The sequence below is a fragment of the Coffea arabica genome, chromosome 1e (genome assembly GCF_036785885.1).
Source record: "Coffea arabica cultivar ET-39 chromosome 1e, Coffea Arabica ET-39 HiFi, whole genome shotgun sequence".
Lineage (NCBI taxonomy): Eukaryota > Viridiplantae > Streptophyta > Magnoliopsida > Gentianales > Rubiaceae > Coffea > Coffea arabica.
Window position 1 is genome coordinate 49,473,243 of NC_092311.1, and position 23,178 is coordinate 49,496,420.

The 23,178-nt window shown below is 35.9% G+C and overlaps 1 protein-coding gene across 12 annotated transcripts; it reads left to right on the plus strand.

Moving 5' to 3' along the window:
- The first annotated feature begins 2,496 nt into the window (after nt 1–2,496).
- LOC113711001 (villin-1-like) lies at nt 2,497–20,389 on the plus strand. Of its 12 annotated transcripts, none has more exons than XM_072060753.1 (24): nt 2,497–2,685; nt 2,917–3,041; nt 3,170–3,297; nt 3,779–3,878; nt 4,129–4,197; nt 4,553–4,789; nt 5,022–5,199; nt 5,278–5,410; nt 5,825–5,990; nt 7,283–7,433; nt 7,525–7,616; nt 7,697–7,852; nt 8,750–8,818; nt 10,372–10,440; nt 10,558–10,695; nt 10,910–11,038; nt 11,141–11,285; nt 11,437–11,447; nt 12,478–12,618; nt 12,977–13,102; nt 17,151–17,213; nt 17,408–17,621; nt 18,621–18,775; nt 19,488–20,389. In XM_072060753.1, exons 3-24 carry the CDS (start codon nt 3,242–3,244, stop codon nt 19,599–19,601), a joined length of 2,712 nt encoding a protein of 903 aa, XP_071916854.1. In that variant the 5' UTR covers nt 2,497–2,685; nt 2,917–3,041; nt 3,170–3,241; the 3' UTR covers nt 19,602–20,389. The 12 variants fall into 12 exon arrangements, 11 of the variants coding, with proteins under 11 accessions (XP_071916854.1, XP_071916869.1, XP_071916861.1 ...); XM_072060760.1 differs by lacking the exon at nt 2,497–2,685 and adding an exon at nt 2,714–2,730; XM_072060768.1 differs by lacking the exon at nt 2,917–3,041.
- The last annotated feature ends 2,789 nt before the right edge of the window (nt 20,390–23,178 follow it).

Below are 23,178 nucleotides of genomic sequence, written 5' to 3' on the forward strand. Positions count from 1 at the left end.
AAAGGAATAGAATTAAATGGTATAAATTAAGAAAAATTTTACGGGCTCTCACATATGATCATCTTCATAATTTCTTGGACAGCTTGGGGAGACTCCCTTATCATGAGTCAACCTTCTGTCTTTCCCTCTACTATCTCTATCTTCGGTTTTGTAAGATTCATCTTCATACTTTCTTGATCTTTTCTCATCTCTCCTATTACGATCTTCTCCCCAGTTTGATTCAATATCATGCCTCCTTGACTCTCTATCACGCAAGTCATTCCCGTCATCCCTATGCCTCATATCCGTCTCCTTTGTGTCCAATCTCTTCTCAAGTCCCCTATCTCTGGGAGTCAATTTACTATACTCAGTAGTGTCTATCTGAGCCCGCTTTGGTGCCCTTCATCCTGGAACCTCTTAAGTCCATATCTGTCGACCCACGCCCTTCCTGATTAGCAGATTCCAGAACATGGTCTGACACACCAGATTGTTTTCCATTCCTTGTAGAAACCTCGAACTTGTCATTACCCCATCTTGAACGCCTATCCTCCTCGTGACCCTAACCTGTGTTTGCAGCTCTCTAAACCAAGAACAGAAAAGCACAAGCAACTTAAGAGACGCCATCAGATATCCTAGAAACAAAGTAAGCAGCAAAACCTATATGTAATCAACTATCGAAGAACAGCAACATTTCCAGGACCAGTAAATTATGACTCAACAAAATACCCATTATATATTGTTTCTTCAGCCACAACCAAAAGTTGTATATTATATATAACATTTTAATTAGATGAGCTCGATTAGACTCAAATAGGCTCGATTGAACTTGATTAGACTCGATTAGATTTAATTAAACTTGAGTTTAAGAGTAAGGTAAACTGAAATCGAGTTCAAATTCGAGTTCGAGTTCGAACTCAACTTCTAAAATCTCGACAAATTTGAGCTTAGATATCTTACGTCGCTATCTGAACTCGAACTCGATTTGATACGAATGCACTTATATATTTGTTCAACCAGGTTGTTTTATTACGCTAAATATTTCAACAATAATTGTTGAGAGGGGTTAAAGTAGGACTTTCAATGGGTCAGGCCAATCCAAGTTTGACTCGTCCAATCTTAAAAAAACTCAATGAGCTCGACCTTTCAGTGAGTCAGTCTAAATTTGGGTCTAAAAATAGGCCCAATTTAAATATGAATTAAGTTTGGACCTCATTAAGTTCAAATCCGATATAGGCTCGACCCTTTAATTACCTATATATATAATGGTATATGTATATATAATATTTATATTTTGATATTATATATTCAAATATATTTTTACTAAATACTAAATGTATATAAATTACAAAATACAAAATATACATCTAAAGACTCCTCTGCTAGTTTTCTTGAGAACTAATATTGGTAATGTATAATTGAAACTCTAACATTTCTTATTAGTTGAGTAAATTTTTATATGTTTTGCATAATATTGGTTGATTTCTTTTTGGTCTAGAAATACAAATCATCAAGAATGTTTGGATTTAAGTTACAAGGCTATGAAGAAATTCCAACATTTGAAGATGTATTGGTTTATTACAACATATTTTATTACTATTTTTCATGTATTTTGAACGGATTAGATATAAATGTTGTTAAAATTTTTTGATTTATGTATTTTTTAAGAACTATTACTTATGCATATTTAATTTTAATGTTGTAGTTCTGTGAATATTAAATTAATTTTACAACTTAATAGTTATAATAATTATATTAAGAAAATTAAAATTATCAAAAAAAAAAAGAAAATTGAGGAGTAATAAGTGAATTTGGACTAAATCTGAATAAGGCTCAAAATTCGAATATTTTATGAATTGAGTATGATCTTCATATTTATTAATCCAAAACTCATGGTTAAAAACTTAAAATATTACAAATTAAATGAGTTGAATCTGAACTTATGAAAACTGACATACATATAACAAGATTGGGGACTGCAAACGAGTCGAACCGAGTCGAGTTTTGAACTTATCAGGCCGAACTCGACTTAATAATAGGTGGGCTCGAGTTCGAACTCGACGAGCCAAGAAAATTGAGCATACTTCTAAGTCCAAATTCCAAATTAACACACGAGTCGCATAATGATTTATACTCTATTATCATTGGAACTTGCGTGAAACTAGGATTAATAATGGAGGGAGCAGTTTTAGATCGTCTCAATTTTTTTTTTAATGCAGTTTATGGTTCTTTAAAAAAATATACTACATTCAGTAATAATTAGCTTGTACTTTTTTTTAAATTTTCAAGCACCATTTTTTTTTTTGAGTCTCCCAAACAAAAACAACTGACAGAACCCTCCCATTTTCTTATGTCACCCACGTTTTTCAAGCAATGCCCCAAAGGCACTAAATCCACAGACAAATAATTTTCTTTTGCCAAGAACCTCTGGAAGGCCTTTTACCTAGACTTAAAAGACAAAAAAAAAAAAAAAATGAAAAGATAAATCCTCGTCAAGTTACAGCAAACACTAACACAGTAGCAGTATTGCTGTAGTGAAGCAGCAAAGCATGTCACTCACATGGCCTCAACCGGAGACGACCACTTCATCAATCTGTATCTCTTTTTACCCCAGCCATCATTCCTTCAGCCTAATACTACAAAAAGCTCCCCGCTCCCACTGTGGGCCCTTCCTTAGCTGGATGATAAAGGAAAATGCTGCACTTCAAAGTTATAATTTTTCCCTCCTCCCTTTAATTATTCAATTCACTTTTGGTACCCACATTGCCTTTGTCTGTTACTATCACCATTACTTTTTGGATTGATTTAAGATAATTCGTATACTATAATTTTTTTGGTTTATTCATCAGACTTTCTCAGTGTATTAATGGTTTTGTTCTCTTCCCAAGTTTCTTTCTTGACTTGAGACAAAAACTTTTGTTTGATTTGTTTCTTTCTCAGATTTCAAGACTTAGAATCATCAGTATAACCCAGGCGAGATTCAGTCCTTTTTGACCCCCAGTGATTTGACCAGAATTGCTTTCTTTTACTGCTTTTTTTTTTTCTCGTTTGTTCAACTGTTCAGGGTATAAGATCTTCACTTTATGGTACTCTAATAACTTGCTTAATTGGAATTATATGTGTAATTTGGTGTTTGTCTTAAGTAGATGGCTGTCGTCAATTAAAGGGCTTTTCTTTTTCCTTTCTTTGGCAGTGTTGATGGTGCAGCATAAATTAAATTGTTGTTAGGGAATGCTTAGAGCTTAATCAAGCATTTGGGAAAGTAATGGCACACTTCAAGGACGATCTTGATCCTGCATTTCGAGGCGCAGGGGCAAACCCGTATCCTTATTTTTGCATTTGCTTTCACTAATCTGTCAATTATTAAGTTTATTGCCATTCTTAGTTATCTTCTTTTTTTGTTTTTTTTTTTGGCATTGTTATTAATTCTTGAAAGATGCAGCATGCCACGATCTAGTAGTGTTTAGATCCATATGGTGTTTCCAAACAGAGTTCATCCGTCAACTGTTTGCTTCCCGAACTTGTGTTAACTTATTTCATTCTGATTTACTCTTCAAGCCACGATAGTCTAAAATACAAAAATTTTAATGGCATTTGGAGAAAAAAGGAACTGAGCAGCAGATAGATATATCAGAATAGATAATCATCATTATCATAATTCTGCTTTGTCTTAATGTCTTTTTGGCTTTATCTAGCTCATACACAATTGAGGATACAGATTATGTCCCAGCGGTGAATCTGCTATTTAGTTGGTAGCTCAATTGGAATAATTAGCTTATCCTTGATCTTCTTCTGAGTTTAGCGGTCTGGAAATTTGGTGTGTAGAGAATCTCCGGTTGGTTCTGGTTCCAAAATCCTCGCATGGAAAATTCTTTTCTGGAAGTGCATATCTGGTTTTGCATGTAAGTCTAGAAATTTCAACTGTAAGCTCTTGTTATAGCAAGCTATTATCATTTAAAGGGATGAGTTGACTTGCAATGAAAAAAGCATTTTTCCTAGAGATATCTATGCATAAGGAAGATGATTCTTTGACAGCGTGCTTGCTCAAACAATGTGACTCATGTTCTCGCATTGCTGAGTAGAGTGCTATATGTATTTCCATTGAGATGGAAGGGAATTGTTGATTACTTCCTCGTAATTTGTTTGATGCAGACTTTCTTTCTTAGAAGCGGCTCTGCTTGGCATGAGATACATTACTGGATTGGAAGGGATGCAAAAGAGGTTTCCCTGTTCTCGTATTGTTTTTAAATACTTGATGTCTGAGCAATATCTTTTTGTTGGAGCTGCAAAAAATAGTATTTGACAGCTTTTGTACGTAACCATAACACCAGTTGATTCCAGAAGAGTTTGGTTAATGGCATCTTTGTTTTAGGCTCCTTTTTCGTCCTAATTCTCAGGGTTTTGGACGGTGGCAAGCTGTGGATGGGGCAGGGTTGTGCATTAGTTTTCTCTGTAAACTTGAGGGCATTAAAAAATTTTCTAATGTATCATGGTTTAAAAGGATGCTTGGGAGAATAAGTTGTTGCTTGTATCTTTGGTCTAAGAATGTGTTTGACGTTGCTTATTAAATTGGTAGGTTGACTCAATTCTGGCATCAGACAAAGCGCTTGAACTGGATTTAGCCCTGGGATCTCAGGCTGTGCAATATCGAGAAGTTCAAGGTGAAGAAACTCAAAAGTTCTTGTCCTATTTCAAACCTTGCATCATCCCAGTTGAAGGGGTGTTTTCTTCTGGACGAGCAGATTTGGAGACTAGTACATACCAAGTCAGCTTGTTTACATGCAAGGGAGATCGTGTTGTTCATATTAAAGAAGTAAGATATGAATAGTGGCGGACCTGTTAAAGGTTTTCTATGAAAGTCTAATATTCACAAGCTCTATATAGAGAATGATGAGATATTATCCATGATTTATCGTAATCAAATAATACTTCTTGACCCAAGTTTTTTGTGTTATTAACATCTAATCAAGTTACATAAACACATGTGACACCCACACAGTAATAAGAATTTTACCTGACTGATACATGCTTTATATATTGACCAGGTTCCTTTTACTCGGTCGTCTCTGAACCACAATGATGTATTTATACTTGATACAGCATTCAAGATTTTCCTTTTCAGTGGTTGCAACTCCAGTAGTCAAGAAAGAGCTAAAGCTTTGGAGGTTGTGCAATATATTAAAGAAACTAAGCACAGTGGAAAGTGTGATATTGCAACTATAGGTAGGATGCTTTCTAATTTCTGTCACTTATTTGTTAATGGAGTTGATATTTCTAACCTTAGCTGTTGGCTTGATGCAGAAGACGGAAAATTTGTCGCTGATCCTGATGCTGGAGAATTCTGGAGCTTATTTGGTGGTTACGCTCCAATTCCAAAGGACTTGCCCTGCAATAGCCTACAACTGCCTGAATGTCCGGCGACAAAACTATTCTGGTGAGTTTTGATTGAACTAACAAGGTGTCTATAGACATTAGAAGCGCTTTTCCCCATTCTATCCACTTATAGTTCATCAAGGGGTGGACCAATGACCCATGCTGCAATTTGATGCATGATTATGCTGGCAAGTTCCTGGTTGGCAGTGAGAAATTACATGAACTTCTATCTTCGACTCACAGGCTATCATTCAATCAATAGTACATGACAAATCTCATTCATTAATAAGCTTTGACGTCAATTCAGTTATCTGTATATCTATCTCTGATTTTTAGCCTCCATGTCTGAAATGCCTTGGAATCTATTAGCAGATGCAAACAATTTAAGCTATTTGTTCTTTTTAAGTTTCCATCTTTTGTTTCGGCAGAATGTCCCTTCTACTTTAGGATTGCTTTAAGGTTCTCTGATGGGCAGGATAACTACTCAGGGAAAAATGTGTGAGAATGCACCTGGTATACTGGTTAAAGAGATGCTCAGTTCAGACAAATGTTATATGTTAGATTGTGAAGCTGAGATTTTTGTTTGGATGGGAAGAAGCACCTCAATGACGGAGCGGAAAACATCAATTTCAGCTACAGAAGTAAGAGTCTCTTTTTGCTTTAGTTTCTTTCCCCCTTATTAGAACCTATGTGATTGGTGGTTTCCAAAAGCAAATGGTTTCTGGTAATTTGCCTTCTTCTTTTATAGACTGTTGTAGATGCAAGAGATGTGTTATGAAGGATATGATAGTTTAGGAAGGCAGATAAACAAATTTAAATTGACTTCAGCTCAAGTACCTGTTAAGTACTGGTATATACTTATCAATTTGATGCTGGCTATCATGAATGATTGACTACTATCCAGCTAGGAATCAAAGTAACATTTTGGGACCTATCTACAAAGTAACCTCCTCTAGGTCAGGTGTATGTTCACTTCATTACTCCTTTATATTCTTGGATGTGCAGAAACTTCTGATGCACGGAGACTTCTGTATTTTTAATACTAGAGCTAGACACGTATATTATGCAAGTCTGTGGTATGCTCCTTCTAAATGCTTGACAATTCTGGTACATGTTTCACCGGTTAAACATCACATATATTTTTAGGATTTGACTTCTGATGAAGGTAATAATTGGTGTTTACTTTTCTATGATATTTAGTTCAAAAACTTGAGAAGATGCAGGGAATTTTTAGGATGGTATATGCAATGTCTTGTCTGGAGCACTAAAAGGTGTGGAACACAATTTGCAGTGCAGATTTTGCAGCCTAGCCTTAATGTCCTATTCTTTCGTATTTATCTTGGTATGAAAAGATTAAAGTGCTATTCTTCATCTCAAGCTCCAATTCTCCTGATTGAACGCACTGGAATCTGCAGCCATGAAGATCTCATTATCATGACTTTTTATGATTGAAAATGCTTTCATCTGTGGTTGCTCTTCAATGTGGTTTTTTCGTTTGTTTGAGAATTTTTCTTGCCCTTATTTATTCCTCTTGAGCATTACTTTGTTTCTTTCTTTGTTTCTGTTTGCATTATATGCATTGCACTTTAAATATATGGTAAATGTGTGTCATTTTTTGGGGAAAAAAATGAAAGTGAAATAGTCAATCTTTCTCCAGCACAAGCGACAGCCAAGGTTCTCTACTGGCAGATCCGAAGAAACCAACTGAACTCAATTCCGTTGATTTCACAAGAACAGAAAATAGAGCTCTCTAAATTATGAAGTAAACAATTGAAAGAAATTATCCAAGTGGAAGAAACCAATCAAAATCAATGCAAGAGATCCGACCAATCATATTTGAATAACAGATTTAATATCATGGAGAAAATCGCGTTCTAACTCGAGCATTTTACTTCCCAGATATTTCCAGTCTGATTTGTTTTTCTCTGCACAGGATTTTGTGAGAGCTCAGGGAAAATCAACTGAAATCAAATTAACTTTCTTGACTGAAGGATCAGAAACTGCTTCATTTAAGTCATACTTTGGTGATTGGCCTGAAAAAGCAGAGCCAAAATTGTATGAAGAAGGTCGAGGAAAAGTTGCAGGTTTGTGTCTCATGGACTATGCTACAAGGGAAAAGGAAAATCATGATGAGGTGTTACTAAATATCTTGTCAATAATTGCTTGTACTTTCAGCAATATTTAAGCAACAGGGATATGATGTAAAGGAGCTTCCGGATGACAATGAAGAATCAAACCTGTTTATGGATATATGTGGTGAAAGAAAGGTTTATCTTTAGAAAAATTGTCTATTTCTTGAAGCCCAAAGACATGTATTAAGTGTTTTCTTAAGCTTTCTAGTTCTCAGGTTTGGCGGGTGGACAGTGGCAATTTAAATGTTGTCCCTGTTGTGGAACCAATGAAGTTTTACAGTGGGGATTGCTACATTGTGCAGTATACATATCTCAGCGGGGGAAGGGAGGAGAATTTATTCTATGCTTGGCTTGGTCAAAAAAGTCTGATGGTAGGACAGCTTAATTTTTGGAGATGAATGCTTGTAACTTTGCTTTATCTACTTGTCAACTATCCCTTGTAATGGGCTAAATCATTTCCTTTACTTCTGTTTTTCAAGAAAATAATTTTTGGAGATGAATGCTTGTAACTTAGCTTTATCTACATGTCAACTATCTCTTGTAAGGGGTAAATCATTTTCTTTACTTCTTTTTTTGGAGAAAACTTTTGAATACAAGTTCTGAATATATAGGCTATGTGTTGTGTTGGCACGTACACAGGCATGTAAAGTGGTGTTTAGATTTTTAAATTTGATTTTGATATTGGTTCGGAGGTTGTTCTGCTCTGCCAGACACATGTTGGCCAATTTTCTATTTTTAATATTTTAATAAAGACATTTAATGTGTTGTGTTTTGGTGCTGAAAATTAATGAAAGACTCTTTACGTTATTACGAATGGATCACAGGTTGTGTGAGGAACTTAGAGGCACTAAGCATCTGCAGGCAAGAGTAGCTTTGTAAAGTTAAAGAGAAAATACAGGAATTGGGAGTTTTCTCGAAAACAAAAAATGCAACAAAACTTGACGAGAAATTCATTAAGAAGCAAACTGTATTATCTTCTTGGGGGAAAAACCATCAGAAATAAGCTCTCTTTAGCTTTGCAGGCCAAGCATGCTAGTCTTTTCCTGATTCTTTCTTGAAAGACATTCTCTGCCTGTTATTTGTTGCTTCCAAGATTCTTACTAATTTTTAATGCTTCTCCCCTATCATTTCAATGTGTTTTTGAGTCCTCTCATCCATTGCTTTAAACTGTTAGGATTGCAACATTCTTCCTTTTCTTTTTTAAACAGGTTATTCTTTATATTATCTGGACTTTCTTATGCTGATACCATGAGCTTGCTACTCTACAGGATGATAGAGTCCAGGCAATCTCCTGCATGAATGACCTTGTCAATTCAGTCAAGGGAGACCCAGCAATGGTAACTACCCCTCTTATCCCATCTAATCCAATACATGTGATTGATCTCTCTCTACTTGTGGAAGAAGTCGGCCTCTACCAGCAGAGTGCTCATACTTGCAAGCTAGTTGTATTGCAAGCAGTTCATGTGTTGTTTGCTTTCCCTTCCCAAGTAGGTCATAGTATAGTCTGGACAGACTGTAGGAAGTTAAATAGCCATAGAAACTAGTGGCTAAGTATGGCGTGGACTTGTATCATGACTTCACAAATGCTAAAGAATATGTCTTATGATTTGGAAGTCTAGAGCAGAATCAAATAGTTACTGTTATATGATAAAACTTCATATTACAGCAAATCAGCATTTGGCTTGATTGTTGTTGACCCTGAAGTCATTTTTGTGGAAAGTGGTTTTGTATTCTCATGTTTGTTTATCTTTATTCACATGGGATGATTTTTTTATTCTTAGTGGTTGTCAAAGCTTATGTAAACCACAATCGTTAGTTATTTATCACCAATCACCTTGGTGGTATCTCACCTTCTACTTACTCATTTTTTAAACTAATTTCTAAGCAAGAAGAAACAAGTTAGCGGGAGATCACTTATATCACCATAATTGATTGTTGACCTTAAAAACAATTATCTGGTTTAATTTGCATTTTAAGAAAGAAAAATAGCAAAAGAAATGTTCTTTAGTACCTTTCAAGTAAAGGATGCTGCATTATTTCTGTAGTATTCAGAGTATAAGGATATTTAGTGGACTTGGTTAAGATGGTCCAGAAAATACGCTACTTATGAGAGTCCAAGACAATAATAGGTCTTGCAACGTAAGGTCTTTTTGCTTGTCTAAACTACTACTGTGTTTCATCCCTAGTATTTCTCTTAACATTCTATGAAAATAATTCGTGATGGAGTTTATTTTTGTAAAATTTGGTGCATGATTCATTTCTGAAGATGGTATTGTTATTGTTGTTTTACCTCATGTCCTTGTTTATCTTCTCAGTAGGTTTTATGTTCAGTTATAACTTTAGCGTAACACAAAACTAGGTGTAAAATTTCCAGAGCTCTTCCAGATCAATTATACAAACTAGTGGGTGTGTGCAAATTAAGAAAAAATTAAGTTGTTTTTGTTAAACCGATAATAGTTATTAGAATTTTTTTTTTGTGCAAAGAAAAGAAAAAGAAGTTATGATTTTTTTTGGCAAACAAAAAAAGAATAGAAGTTATTGGAAGTGGATTTTTTTTTGGGGGTCAGTGAGATGTCTTGAACCCTTACAACCCCTCCCACCTTACCACTCAACCCAACTCTACCCCCAGAAGTGGAAGTTATTAGAAGGGTGAGCGGAGGGGTGGGAGGTTAAAAAAAAATTGGAAGTTTTTAGAAGTTACTAAAGTTAAGTAGTTATCTTCAGTAAATCTTTACTTATGAGAGGGTAAAATTGAAAAACAAAAAAAACAAAAGATGACTCAAAATTTTAACACCAAACACCTCCTCATGCTTTATGTATAGAAAAATAGTGTAAGTATCGATTTTCTTTTTCCTCAGCCCTGTGGTCCATTTCTGAACTTTTCTTTCAGGCTCAGATTGTTGAGGGCAGGGAACCACTGCAATTTTTCTTCATTCTCAAGATACTGATTATTTTCAAGGTACCACTTGTGCGTTTTCTTTTCCAGTTGTATCTGATTTGATTTGGTGTCAAACACTGTTACCCTCCCCCCTCCCTCTCCCTCTCTGTCTCTAAATCTTCCCTGTACTTCATGAAGGGAGGTAAGAGTACAGGGTACAAGACGTTTACTGCAGAAAATGATAATGCTGATGAAACATACCATGACTCTAAGACAGCTCTTTTTCGAGTTGAAGGAACAAGTTCATACAATATGCAAGCCATTCAAGTTGATGAAGTAACTTCTGTTTCAAGTTTTATGCTAAACCAGTTCTTGGGAAATTTCAGGCTCTAACTGACATTTGCTGATTATTAATTTTCTACAAACATGGTCATTTAGAATGCTGAAATTTCCCATTCAATTGCTATCTTAAATCTCTTTGCTCTGATGGTATTTCTGTACCTGAACTACACTTCATCTTTAAGTCATTTATTTGGTGATACTGTTGCAGGTTGCAAGTTCTTTAAATTCTTCCTATTGTTTTATTCTAAAGACTGAGACTTCTACTTATACTTGGATCGGGAATCTCTCCTCTGTCAGAGATCATGATCTTCTCGACAGAATGCTTGATTTGATCAATGTACGCCCATAGTCTGGATTTTGAAAGCTTCCCTTGCCCGCTGCATGTGACATCTTGTTACTTTTCTGATCATTTGCGCTCTTCTTTTGATGTTGTACGCAGCCAACATGGCAAGCTGTACTTGTCAGAGAAGGTAGTGAACCTGATTCTTTCTGGACAACACTGGGTGGAAAGGCAGAATATACTCGGGAAAAGAAAATAAAAGAATTTATTGAAGACCCAAATTTATATGTCACATCTTTGGAGGGTGAGCTGCAAACTTTGTTTCCAAACTCTCTCTTGAAAAACAAATGTTTTTTTCTCCTTGTACTGAGTACCCTTCCAGATTTCAACTGCTTTAAATTCATGTCTAATGGAGGGTTTGGATCTTCTGGAACATGGCTGAATTTTCTACTCAGGGGATTTGAAGGTACGTACAAATATATTCTTATAGGCATGCATGACTAATGATTACTGGTTCATTTTAATTAATCAGTAATTAATTCATATGAAATTAAACTTTTGAGAGTTTATTGACTGCCTCAAATTTGTTAGCGTAGTGAATAGATTAAGTACTGGAAGCAAGCTATACGGTGACTGCTTCCTTTCTTACAAAATTCGTAACTTGTGAAACTAATAGATTATCAAATTTTTAACATCTTTTCACTTTGCTGATTTTATCTAAATAATCACATAGTTTGTTCGAGGCACATAATCTAGATACTGAGGATCTATGTTCCCATTTTAACCAAAGTAGCCGCTTGAGCTCTTAGTTGCATGATAATTACTGCCCATGTATTAATTCTCAAGACTGGTTGGATTAGTAAATAAAAATTGACCTTTTTACATCAACAAAGGAACTTATCTTTGTCAAACAGTAGAAGATGTGTAATCAGAACAGGAATTTCAATCTAGTGTTTGTGGTTCATATCTTTTGAAGGATTTGTGATACAAAGCGGCGAAACTTTGAAAGTTAAAGTATGTAAAAAACTTAAGAATGGAGCAACTGTTCTTCCTATTATCACTAGAAGTAGGACGATCATCAAAACTACATGCAAGAAGATCTAAGCATATCTTTGCCTAATGGTCCAAAGTAGATCCAGCTCTTGCTTAATAAGATGGTGGCTGGTGTTGCATCTGTTACTATTATAACAGATGCAGGAAAAGGTGCAGATTTTCAAAGATGGAAGGGATTTTCTCTTTTTCCTTCTCTTCCTGTTTCTTTTGTTTATACTGTATGATAGACTACAGTCGATGTGATTAGGACAGAAACGTATTAAGATAAGTTTATTCTTCAGGATCATGTTTTTGCAGTGATTTGTTGACCTTATAACACGTGGCATATAGTCCATGGAGCTAAGTTTCTGGATTAAGCGAAAGGACAGAAGTGCTGTTAAGTTAGTGACATCAGGAAGATGGTTTGCGCTGAATCTGATGCTAATGCTATCTTCACATTGCAGGTGAAAGAGATATTTAACTACTCCCAGGATGATTTAACAACAGAAGATGTGCTAATACTAGATTGCCATTCTGATATCTATGTCTGGGTGGGGCGCCATTCCTCTGTTAACTCAAAGCTTCAAGCTCTTACTCTTGGCCTGGTAATGATTGAATGCTTGTCTTCAATGATTGATTTAGCTTTTCTCTGACCAGTTTGGAAGTTTTTGCTTTCACATGGCCTTAGCATGTGTTGGTTTAGTAGCTTCTGGAATGAAAATTATATGGTGCATCAGTACTTTCTTTGACATGTATGGTTCAAGAACCTCTGGTGTCATAGCCAGAACATAACATGTGATATCGGCTTTACAGTCTATAGGATATTTGCTCTTTAAAGTTGCACTTAACATTCTTCATATGCATATTGATGATTTTTGGCCATATGTGGAGCATCGTGATTTATGTTACCATTGGTTATAATATCCATGTTATTCATTTGTTATTCTACCTTGGAGAAACCAGAAGTTCCTTGAGAAAAAAAAGTCACTTGGGCAGCATCAATTGGAGCCTCCTCTTTATGTTGTTACTGAAGGATCTGAACCACCATCCTTCACTTGCTTCTTTCAATGGGATCCCTCAAAGGCAAATGTAGGTGATTGTTTATACTTTCAATAAAAATTCATTTTCCCCTTTTGCTTCTTCCTTTTTCTTACATTGGAGCATTTTTTGGTGCTTCATTTGGAGTGAGCTACATTGCAAGTCAGCTGCTTTTTTGAAATGTTTGATGAACTAAACTGAAACAGCAGTTGCATACGTTTCATTTCCTTTGGTGGTTAAACAATGCCGCATATTGTAACCTGTCAAGAGAATATAAGTATTCTTGTAGATAATAAATTAGTAAGGGTATTCTTGTAAATAGTTTGTTAGGTTTGTACTCCTATAAATACTAGTTGGTCACTCATAATACAGTGACTAGATGTTTTCCTTCCAAAATACCAGTTGACATGGTATCAGAGCAAAAGTCCTAGGGTTAGGGTTAAACATCTAGCAAAAGTCTTGACGCGATACTGTTCATCGCGCACTGTTCACGCGGTACTGTTCACGCGATACTGTTCACCCCGGTACTATTCACGCGCACTGTTCACGGCGCACTGTTTATAGCGAATTTTGATTGCTGTTTTGTTTGAAGTGCTATTCGCTATGGTTGAAAGTTTTGCTAATGGGGTTACCACTGATCAAGTTAAATCAAGTTCTTCAGCACATAGGTCCCAGAAAACTGTTATTATATCCGAGGAAGATTATGTTAAATTCTTACAGTACCAAACTACAAGTCACGCATCTCTTCCCTCTGCTTCTTTAGCACAAAAAGGTAATGACTCATGGATTATTGACTCCGGGGCTACTGATCATATGTCAGGTACCTCTAAAATTTTTTCTAATTTTCAAGAGTCTACTCCCTTTCCTCATGTTACTTTAGCTGATGGATCTACCACTAAAGTTAAAGGACTAGGCACTGTAGAAATTAATCCATCACTTCCGCTGTCTTCTGTTCTTTACGTACCCAATTTACCATTTAATCTAATGTCTGTTAGTAAGCTCACTAAATTTCTACAGTGTACAGTTACTTTTTCTCCTGATTCCGTTGTCATTCAGGATTTGAAGACAAAGAGGACGATTGGTGGAGGGCATGAGCATAATGGTCTTTACTTTCTCAACTTTAATGGTCCGATAGCATGTCCTGCTACTGTTTCTCCTCTTGAAATTCACTGTCGTTTAGGTCATCCGTCTTTACAAAATTTGAAAAAGTTGGTTCCTACTTTGAATCAATTATCTTCGTTAGAATGTGAGTCTTGTCAGTTAGGAAAGCATCATCGTGTTTCTTTTGCTCCTAAAGTCAATAAACGGGTTTCTGAACCCTTTTTGTTAGTTCATTCTGATGTTTGGGGTCCTAGTCGAGTCACTTCAAAGTTAGGTTTTAAATATTTTGTAGTCTTTGTTGATGATTTTTCCAAAGTTACATGGCTTTATTTAATGAAAGATCGTTCAGAATTATATTCCATTTTTTGTGCATTTGTTACAGAAATAAAGAATCAATTTGGTGTGCCTGTGCGTATACTTCGCAGTGATAATGCGAAAGAATATTTTTCCACTCCTTTTAATACCTTTATGACTAAGTCTGGTATTATTCATCAGTCCTCTTGTCCTCACACTCCACAACAGAATGGAGTTGCTGAAAGGAAAATTGGACATTTAATCGAAATTGCTCGAACACTGTTGTTGCACATGAATGTGCCCAAACAATTTTGGAGTGATGCAGTTCTAACTGCATGTTATTTAATTAATCGCATGCCATCTAATATTCTTGAAGGTCAATTACCTCACTCCATTCTTTTTCCTCATGAACCTGTGTTTAAATTGCCTCCTCGTATTTTTGGATGTGTCTGCTTTGTTCATCAGCTTGCTCCCGGGGTGGATAAATTAGATTCTCGTGCTATTAAGTGTATTTTCTTAGGATATGCACGAGCGCAAAAAGGGTATAGATGTTACAGTCCAGTTTTAAATCGATTTTTTACTTGTGCTGATGTTACTTTCTTTGAATCCACTCCGTATTTTATCAAACAAAGTATGTCTTGTGAGTTAGACCAGTGTCCCTCTTTTTCCTCTCCTGTTTTACCAGTCCCTTCCCCTTTATTACCTGAGTTATCTAGTCCACCAGATTCCATAGCTCGATTATCTCGTCCTCATCTTCAAGTTTACTCTCGTCGTTCCATGGTTGAAAAAGTTCCTGATATGCCACGCACTTCACCAATTAATTCTCAATCTTCCAATCCAGGTATGACGCCCTCCTCTGAGTTAGATCTTCCCATTGCTTTACGCAAAGGTAAGAGACATTGTACTTCCCATCCTATTTCTAATTTTGTTTCTTATTCTCGTCTCTCTATGTCATATTCTTCTTTTGTTGCTTCCCTTGATTCTATCTCCATTCCTAAGTCTATTACCTATGCTCTTAATCATCCTGGTTGGAGATTAGCTATGCAAGAAGAGATGTCTGCTTTGGAACAAAATGGTACTTGGGATCTTGTCCCTCGTCCTTCAGGTAAGCCTGTTGTTGGTTGTAAATGGGTGTACACTATAAAAGTGCAGCCTAATGGTTCTATTGATAGATTGAAGGCTCGGCTGGTAGCTAGAGGATTTACTCAGGTGTATGGAGTAGATTACTTAGAAACTTTTTCTCCTGTTGCAAAGATTACCTCTGTTCGTCTTCTTATCTCTTTGGCAGCCACTTATAATTGGCCATTGCATCAGTTGGATGTGAAAAATGCATTTCTGCATGGAGATTTGAAAGAAGAGGTATATATGGAACAACCTCCTGGATTTGTTGTTCAGGGGGAGAATCCGCGGTTGGTTTGTCGTTTGAAAAAATCCTTATATGGATTGAAACAGTCTCCGAGGGCTTGGTTTGGCCGGTTTAGTAGTGTTGTCATGGAGTTCGGTCTGACAAGATGTGGAGTAGATCACTCTGTATTTTATCGGCATTCTAATGCTGGTAAAATTTTATTAGTTGTTTATGTGGATGACATTGTGATTACAGGTGATGATGTTGTGGGGATTCAGAAACTTAAATCCAATCTGCAGGCAAACTTTCAGACAAAGGATTTAGGTCATCTACAGTATTTTCTGGGTATTGAGGTAGCTCGGTCTAAATATGGGATTTATTTATGTCAAAGAAAATATGTACTCGATATGTTGAGTGAAGTTGGGATGTTAGGTTGCCGACCTGTGGATACTCCTATGGATCCAAATGTGAAATTAGCAGGAGATCAAGGTGCATTACTTGATGATCCTAAGCAATATCGAAGACTTGTGGGTAAATTAAATTATCTCACTGTAACGAGACCTGACATTTCGTTTGCAGTGAGTGTTGTGAGTCAATTTCTTGATACCCCTCGTACTAGTCATTGGGATGCTGTTATACGGATTCTCAGATATCTTAAGAGTGCTCCTGGAAAAGGGTTGCTGTATCAAAATCATGGACACACTGATATTGAAGGATATAGTGATGCAGATTGGGCTGGTTCTGCCTCAGATCGAAGATCGACTACAGGATATTGTGTGTTTGTTGGTGGTAATTTAGTGTCGTGGAAGAGTAAGAAGCAAACAGTTGTATCCAGATCAAGTGCAGAATCTGAATACCGCGCTATGGCTCACACTGTGTGTGAGTTGGTTTGGTTGAAGAGCATATTACTGGAACTTGGGTTTGAGCATAAACAGCCTATGAATTTAGTGTGTGATAATCAGGCGGCTGTTCATATTGCGTCTAATCCAGTGTTTCATGAAAGGACAAAACATATTGAAGTTGATTGTCATTTCATTCGAGAGAAATTGCTTGACGGGGTCATCAAGACATCTCATGTACCGTCTGTAGATCAATTGGCTGATGTGTTTACCAAGAGTTTAGGGGGTTCTAGGGTGAAATACATTTGTAACAAGTTGGGTGCTTATGATATATATGCTCCAACTTGAGGGGGAGTGTCAAGAGAATATAAGTATTCTTGTAGATAATAAATTAGTAAGGGTATTCTTGTAAATAGTTTGTTAGGTTTGTACTCCTATAAATACTAGTTGGTCACTCATAATACAGTGACTAGATGTTTTCCTTCCAAAATACCAGTTGACATAACCTTTCTCATTTCAGATGCTCGGTAACTCATTTGAGCGAAAACTTGCTTTATTGAAGGGAAAAACAGAAAAACTTGGAGTAAGTGACTGCTTGTTTTGATCTTTATGTAATATATTCAACCTAAAACTTTGTTTCTTTTAGAGTGGACTCCTCCAAGCACTGGATGAAAGGTCTACACAACATTTATTGACAGCTAAATTGCATCTTTATAAATTATATGCATCCCTTTTGCCTTCTGGGATTTACATAAAGAGGAAATATCTTACATGCAGATAAGAACTTCATGGAAAGCGTACTCTATGGAAACTGTCTCTAAAGATTTGAAAAGTAAGACCAATGGTGTAAATGATTCCAGAAGAAGTTTATCTCCTATGTCTACTGATTTCAGCTCCAGTTTAAGATCTTCAGATTTTCGCCGCTTTTCAAGTCCACCTCCAGTTAAAAAAAACCTTTCGGCAGGATCTCCTAATCTGGACAATAACAATGGTGAAGCATTTGTCTGAAATTACATTAACAGTTTAGGTTCTCATGTAGCTATTAGTTTGATGGTGATCATAATTCCCTTCACCTGCTGATAATAACTTTAATGTACAATTGTTGCTTTACTTGTATATTTTTCTAAAGCTGCACATATCTATTCTAAAAGAAAATAGAAGAATGCAAAGTGCCTCTTTCTCTATGTATTTGTGTATCAAAAGCAGAGATGCTTAATAGTGTTTAAGCTGCCTACTATATCGTCAATACAGGGGCTATGCAAACCACTAATTATTTAACTGTTACATGCTTTTAGTGTCTGATTTATGTAATTAGAGTTGTCATGCTATTTAAATTGAACGTCAGAGTTGCCTACTGATTTTTCTTCTATGGCCATGGTTTACTTGTCAAATTGAAATTAATTAACTTTCAGAGGAGAAGCCTTAATTTGCACAGACAGCAGTTACACGTAGTATGGCTGCATTATCCAATTGAGCTCCAATCTCTCTCTTCCTCTCTCTCACACACATACACAGAATATGTAAGTGTTTTGGTCCTCTACCATCTGTCTCTTTTCTTTTTTGGGCATCTCAAGTACACAATGACTTGCTGTTTTCCTTTCCCAGATGGGGCTTTCCTTCTGTTTTTTCCCCCCCTTTCCTGGCTAATTCTCCAGCCACATCTATCATGTTCTTGGTTCATATCACTTCTATGGCATCTTCTCCAAATAGTAAGTCTGATTATGACAACATGCTAAAGCAATCAGGAAGTAGTAGCTCCATTTAGCAGGCTGCATGCCGGCCTTATTTTGTGCTATCTTTTTTGTTTTCCTGCACTCTTATGAGAAGGGAAAGTTAAAAAAAAAAAAGATGTCCAAAGCAAAATGTGGCCTAATAATCAATTTGGCTCATGCAATATGCATATTTTTTAGTATTTCAATAAAAGGAAAAAATGAGGGCTGAAAATATAGATAGGTATTCATTTTGCTGATGGGTGGTTTGGTCTCTGCAGGTTTTGTGAGTAAAGTTTCAAACCTTACTCGAAGTGCTGAATCCCTGCAGCTTAATGAAGCTGAGTATGATGTCCATTTGGTAGCACATCCATATGACCGACTAGTAGTGCAGTCAAACAACCCAGTAGCAGACATAGACATAACAAGAAGAGAGGTACAGTCTGACAAGTTGTGAAGAATTTCATCTGTTTCCTATTTAGTAATATAGTTCTTTTGATGGATGCTTAATGTCTTTGCTAGGTCTGCAATTTTTTTTTAAATTTTCCATTATGTCTTGCAATATCTACTTAGTTGAACCGATCATGCGGACTAGGGGTGTATTCGAGTCAAGTGCACTATGCGAGCTTGAGCTCGAGCACTAGCTTGATTTTATTTTGCGTTACTCGAGTTTGAGCTTGAGCTCATGCTCATTGAGCCCAATCGAGCTTAATCAAGCCCAATTGAATTTAAGAAATATAAATTTATATTTTATATAATTTTAAACAAGGGACAAAATAGATATTTCATACTAATAAATTTAAAAAATTAATGTGTGTGTGTGATGCTCAATAGAACTCGATTAAACTCGACGAGATTTCGAGTTTCACATATTAAGTCGAGCACGACTCGTCAAGTAGCTCAAACTCGAACTCGGTCAATACAAGTTCGAGCTTTGACCGAACAAACTTGCGAGCTATTTGATTAAACACGACTCGTTTGTGCACCTCTAAGCCTCCATTTCACTTAGCTTTTCTAAATTTGTATGTCAAATGCCAAGTCCGAGAGCTAGCAAAACAATACCTTATGTTGCTCTGTCATAATAGCATTAGTTCCTGATTAATCTTAATAACAAAAACAGTTACTGAAGTTGCTATTTCCATCTGTAGGCTTATTTGTCCTATGAAGAGTTTCAAGAGAGATTTGGAATGTCAAAACAGAACTTCTATCAGCTTCCGAAGTGGAGACAAAACAAGCTCAAGATGTCACTTCATCTTTTCTAGGCGTGCCACATTCATGCGGGAAACTGGTGGCGCTGGATGAAGTTAATTTTCACAAGTTTTAGGTATGTATTCCGGCCTAAAGTTGCCGGCCAAAATGTATCTTACTCCTCATTCATGAAGCAAGTTTTTAATGTCTTTCACTGGATAAGAATTTTTGGTAATGACTACGGTATTAGACAAGGAAACTTGTTCGAAGAACGAATGTGATATTATATCCTTGCTTTTGGTTCTCGTGTGATTGTTCCCCTGGAAATCTACCAACATTGGGTGAGGCTGAGAGCTTGATGAAGCTCATTCCTGGGGATTTCACCATATGCAGTTCTCAAGACTTATTATTGTGCTTTGAGGCTATTTTGGCAAGAAATTGGAAGCGCCACTCTTCCCAAGCAGAAAGATCTATTTGGAACAGTGCTGTGGTATGGTAAAAAAAGGTTTATATTAAACAGCAATTCCCATTATAGTTGCCCTTTTGAACCTTAAATCAGAATGTTCTGTGAGTGGTCGATTTTACAATTGGATTGATCCCTTTTTAAGCAGATTCCTTTTTGCAGATTTTTAGTACTCCATAAGATATAGGGATAATTTCAGAAACCTCCCCTGAGGTTTCTGACACTTTCACTGACATCCCCTGAGGTTCTCAAAATTTCACTTACCTCCCTTGATAAAAAATTGGGCCCCTTTTCTGACGTCATCAGGGCCAAAATTACAGATATATCCCAAGTAGTTGGGGTTAATTACTACCGTTTATGTTTAAGTTACATAATGAATTTTCTTATTCTTTACGTACCTATTCTTGTCATGCAAGATTACACGCCTGACTTCAAATTACGTACTTTGCAAGAAAATGTCTGTGGAGTCATTTGTTACAAGACAAGAAGTTCAATCAAATAAGAACAATTTATGTACACAGGTGGGATTGGGAATTCAAGCTTGTCCTTTTTGGTATTTAGGATAATGTTTTTATATGAACTCAAGGAAGATGGATAGCCTATTTTGCAAGGTTATTAGGTAATTTACCTTTGTGGAATTCTTGATATCAAGCCATTTGATTGCTAATGTGGACAGGTGGCTTAAGCGCGTAATAAGTGCCATGGATTCGAAGTTCGGCTGAAATATCACATATCGAACGAAGTCTTTATTAGAAACCTAATTAGAAACCTATTAGAGTTCAGTGAGCTCTCGTACTAAGCTCCACCGCCAACCCTCCATTTCGAAAAAAAAGACAAAAGTAAAACAAAAGCAAACACACGAAGCGCAGAATAACGTTGAAACCCGCAAGCGGGATTATGTGTTTTTTCTATTTCAAGGTTAGCTCGCATGCGGGTTAATGTTATATTTGAGCGCGAGAAGAAAAAATTGGTAATTAGGCTCTTTGGGCATTATAAGTAAATATTTAAATTAATGGCAGTTTTATTACACCAATATTATTGTATTATCATTATTATGATTATTGTATTATTTCTTATGCAAATATAACATTTAATTATTTAAATTTGATTTTATTTTTACAATTTATAAAATTTTTATCACTTATATAATATTTTTAAAACCCTAATACATCTAAATTTGATTTTATTTTTCAAATTTATAAGATTTTTATTTAAAAAAATGGGATACGGATAAGATATCCGGTTGGTTCGATTTGCATAGGTGCATATGAGAATATCTGAATACTCCTGAAACCCGCAAGCGGGATTCTGTGTTTTTTCTATTTCAAGGTTAGCTCGCATGCGGGTTAATGTTATATTTGAGCGCGAGAAGAAAAAATTGGTAATTAGGCTCTTTGGGCATTATAAGTAAATATTTAAATTAATGGCAGTTTTATTACACCAATATTATTGTATTATCATTATTATGATTATTGTATTATTTCTTATGCAAATATAACATTTAATTATCCAAGCAGTTTGATTTTATTTTTACAATTTATAAAATTTTTATCACTTATATAATATTTTTAAAACCCTAATACATCTAAATTTGAATCTAATTTTCTACAAGTCATACTTATAAATGCGAAATCTAACAAAAAAGTTAAATACAATTTTTGCAGGTCAAATTTAACAAATGCGAGCTATTTGCAAAATTTTAAATATTTGCAACATTTTTTAAAACAAAAATTAGAAGCTTTCTGCAAATAATTCCCTACCTCTCAAAAAATACCAAAATAAAAAAGATAAGAGCTCGCATTTGCTTCCTAGAAATAATTCCCTAGCTCTTAAAAAAGGAAAAAAAAAAATTGAGAAGAGCTCGCATTCGTGGAATGCGAGCTCAATAACCAGAGCTCGCATTCCACGAATGCGAGCTCTTGTAAGCTCGCATTTGTGAAATTCACAAATGCGAAGACCCCCCTGACGGAAATTAAACCCAAAATCACCCCTTTTGTAGAATTTTTTTAAAATTCATCACAAAGTTGGAAATTTCTCAATAGAAATACAACTTGTCTGGATTCCTTTCACTCTCTGATATCATTACGGTTGCTTTGCGATTACAGCGGCAAAACCTGTTTTTAATGGAGAAAGATGTAGGTGAATTCCATGATTCTCCCCTATGGCTTGAAGAGGCCATGGTTGCAGCTAAAACTTTTTACTCAGAGCTCTAATTGTAGCACAGCAAATGCACTTGTTATCATTCCAAATTAGTAGCAAAGAATGTTAATAGCTTGAAACCTCAGAGGTAGTTAAGTTGCTTTGCTTTATATGCTATTGCTACTGAAACAGCAAACCTTCTGGCCGTTGCAATTTGCAGCTAGCCGTTGCAAAATCTGCCAAATAACTGTTGCATGGCACATCTGGTGCATGCAATTTTTTGTATTGCACTTACCCCCCCTCAACTTTACTAATTAGTCCAAATCATTTATTCTTCTTTGAATCTTCTACTAATACAACTTCTGCAAAGGGTAGCTATGGAATAAAAATACCTTCTCACACATGAAAATAATATTTTAATCTGATTTGGACTGGATTGTTACCACAAAATCAAAAGCAAGGGAGGTAAGTGAAATTTTGAGAACCTCAGGGGATGTCAGTGAAAGTGTCAGAAACCTCAGGGGAGGTTTCTGAAATTATCCCTAAGATATACCCTGTTGATGCCACTGATTGATTGTGTGTGTCATTTTCATGATGGTTTGCAGAGGCGGAACGCCACTGCCGACATAGACCATTCTTATATAGAGTATTTTCTAGCCTTTGAAGGAAACGCCTATTAGTGGGCCCCTTGACAAGGTCAACTCTTAGGTGCGGTTATCACGATACGCATTCAATGCCAAAATTTCCATCAGTTTCAATAGTTTGATAATAATTATGTTTTAGAAAATTAATCAACGTACTAACAAAAGCAGCAATTGCGTATAAGAGCACCGTTTCTTAACAGTCGTGCGATTTTCTTAGGTAACGGGTTTTACCGCATAATAAGTAAATTATAATGAGAACTTGAATGAGTTTTTAATGTTTAACCGAGTGGATTACGAGAAAATGTCAAATGAATTGATTTGACATGACTTGAGAACAAGATTAGTTACCTTTTGTTTTCCTTTCTTTTTAATTGTAAGTGAGAGGTACACCAAAGCATATTCTTA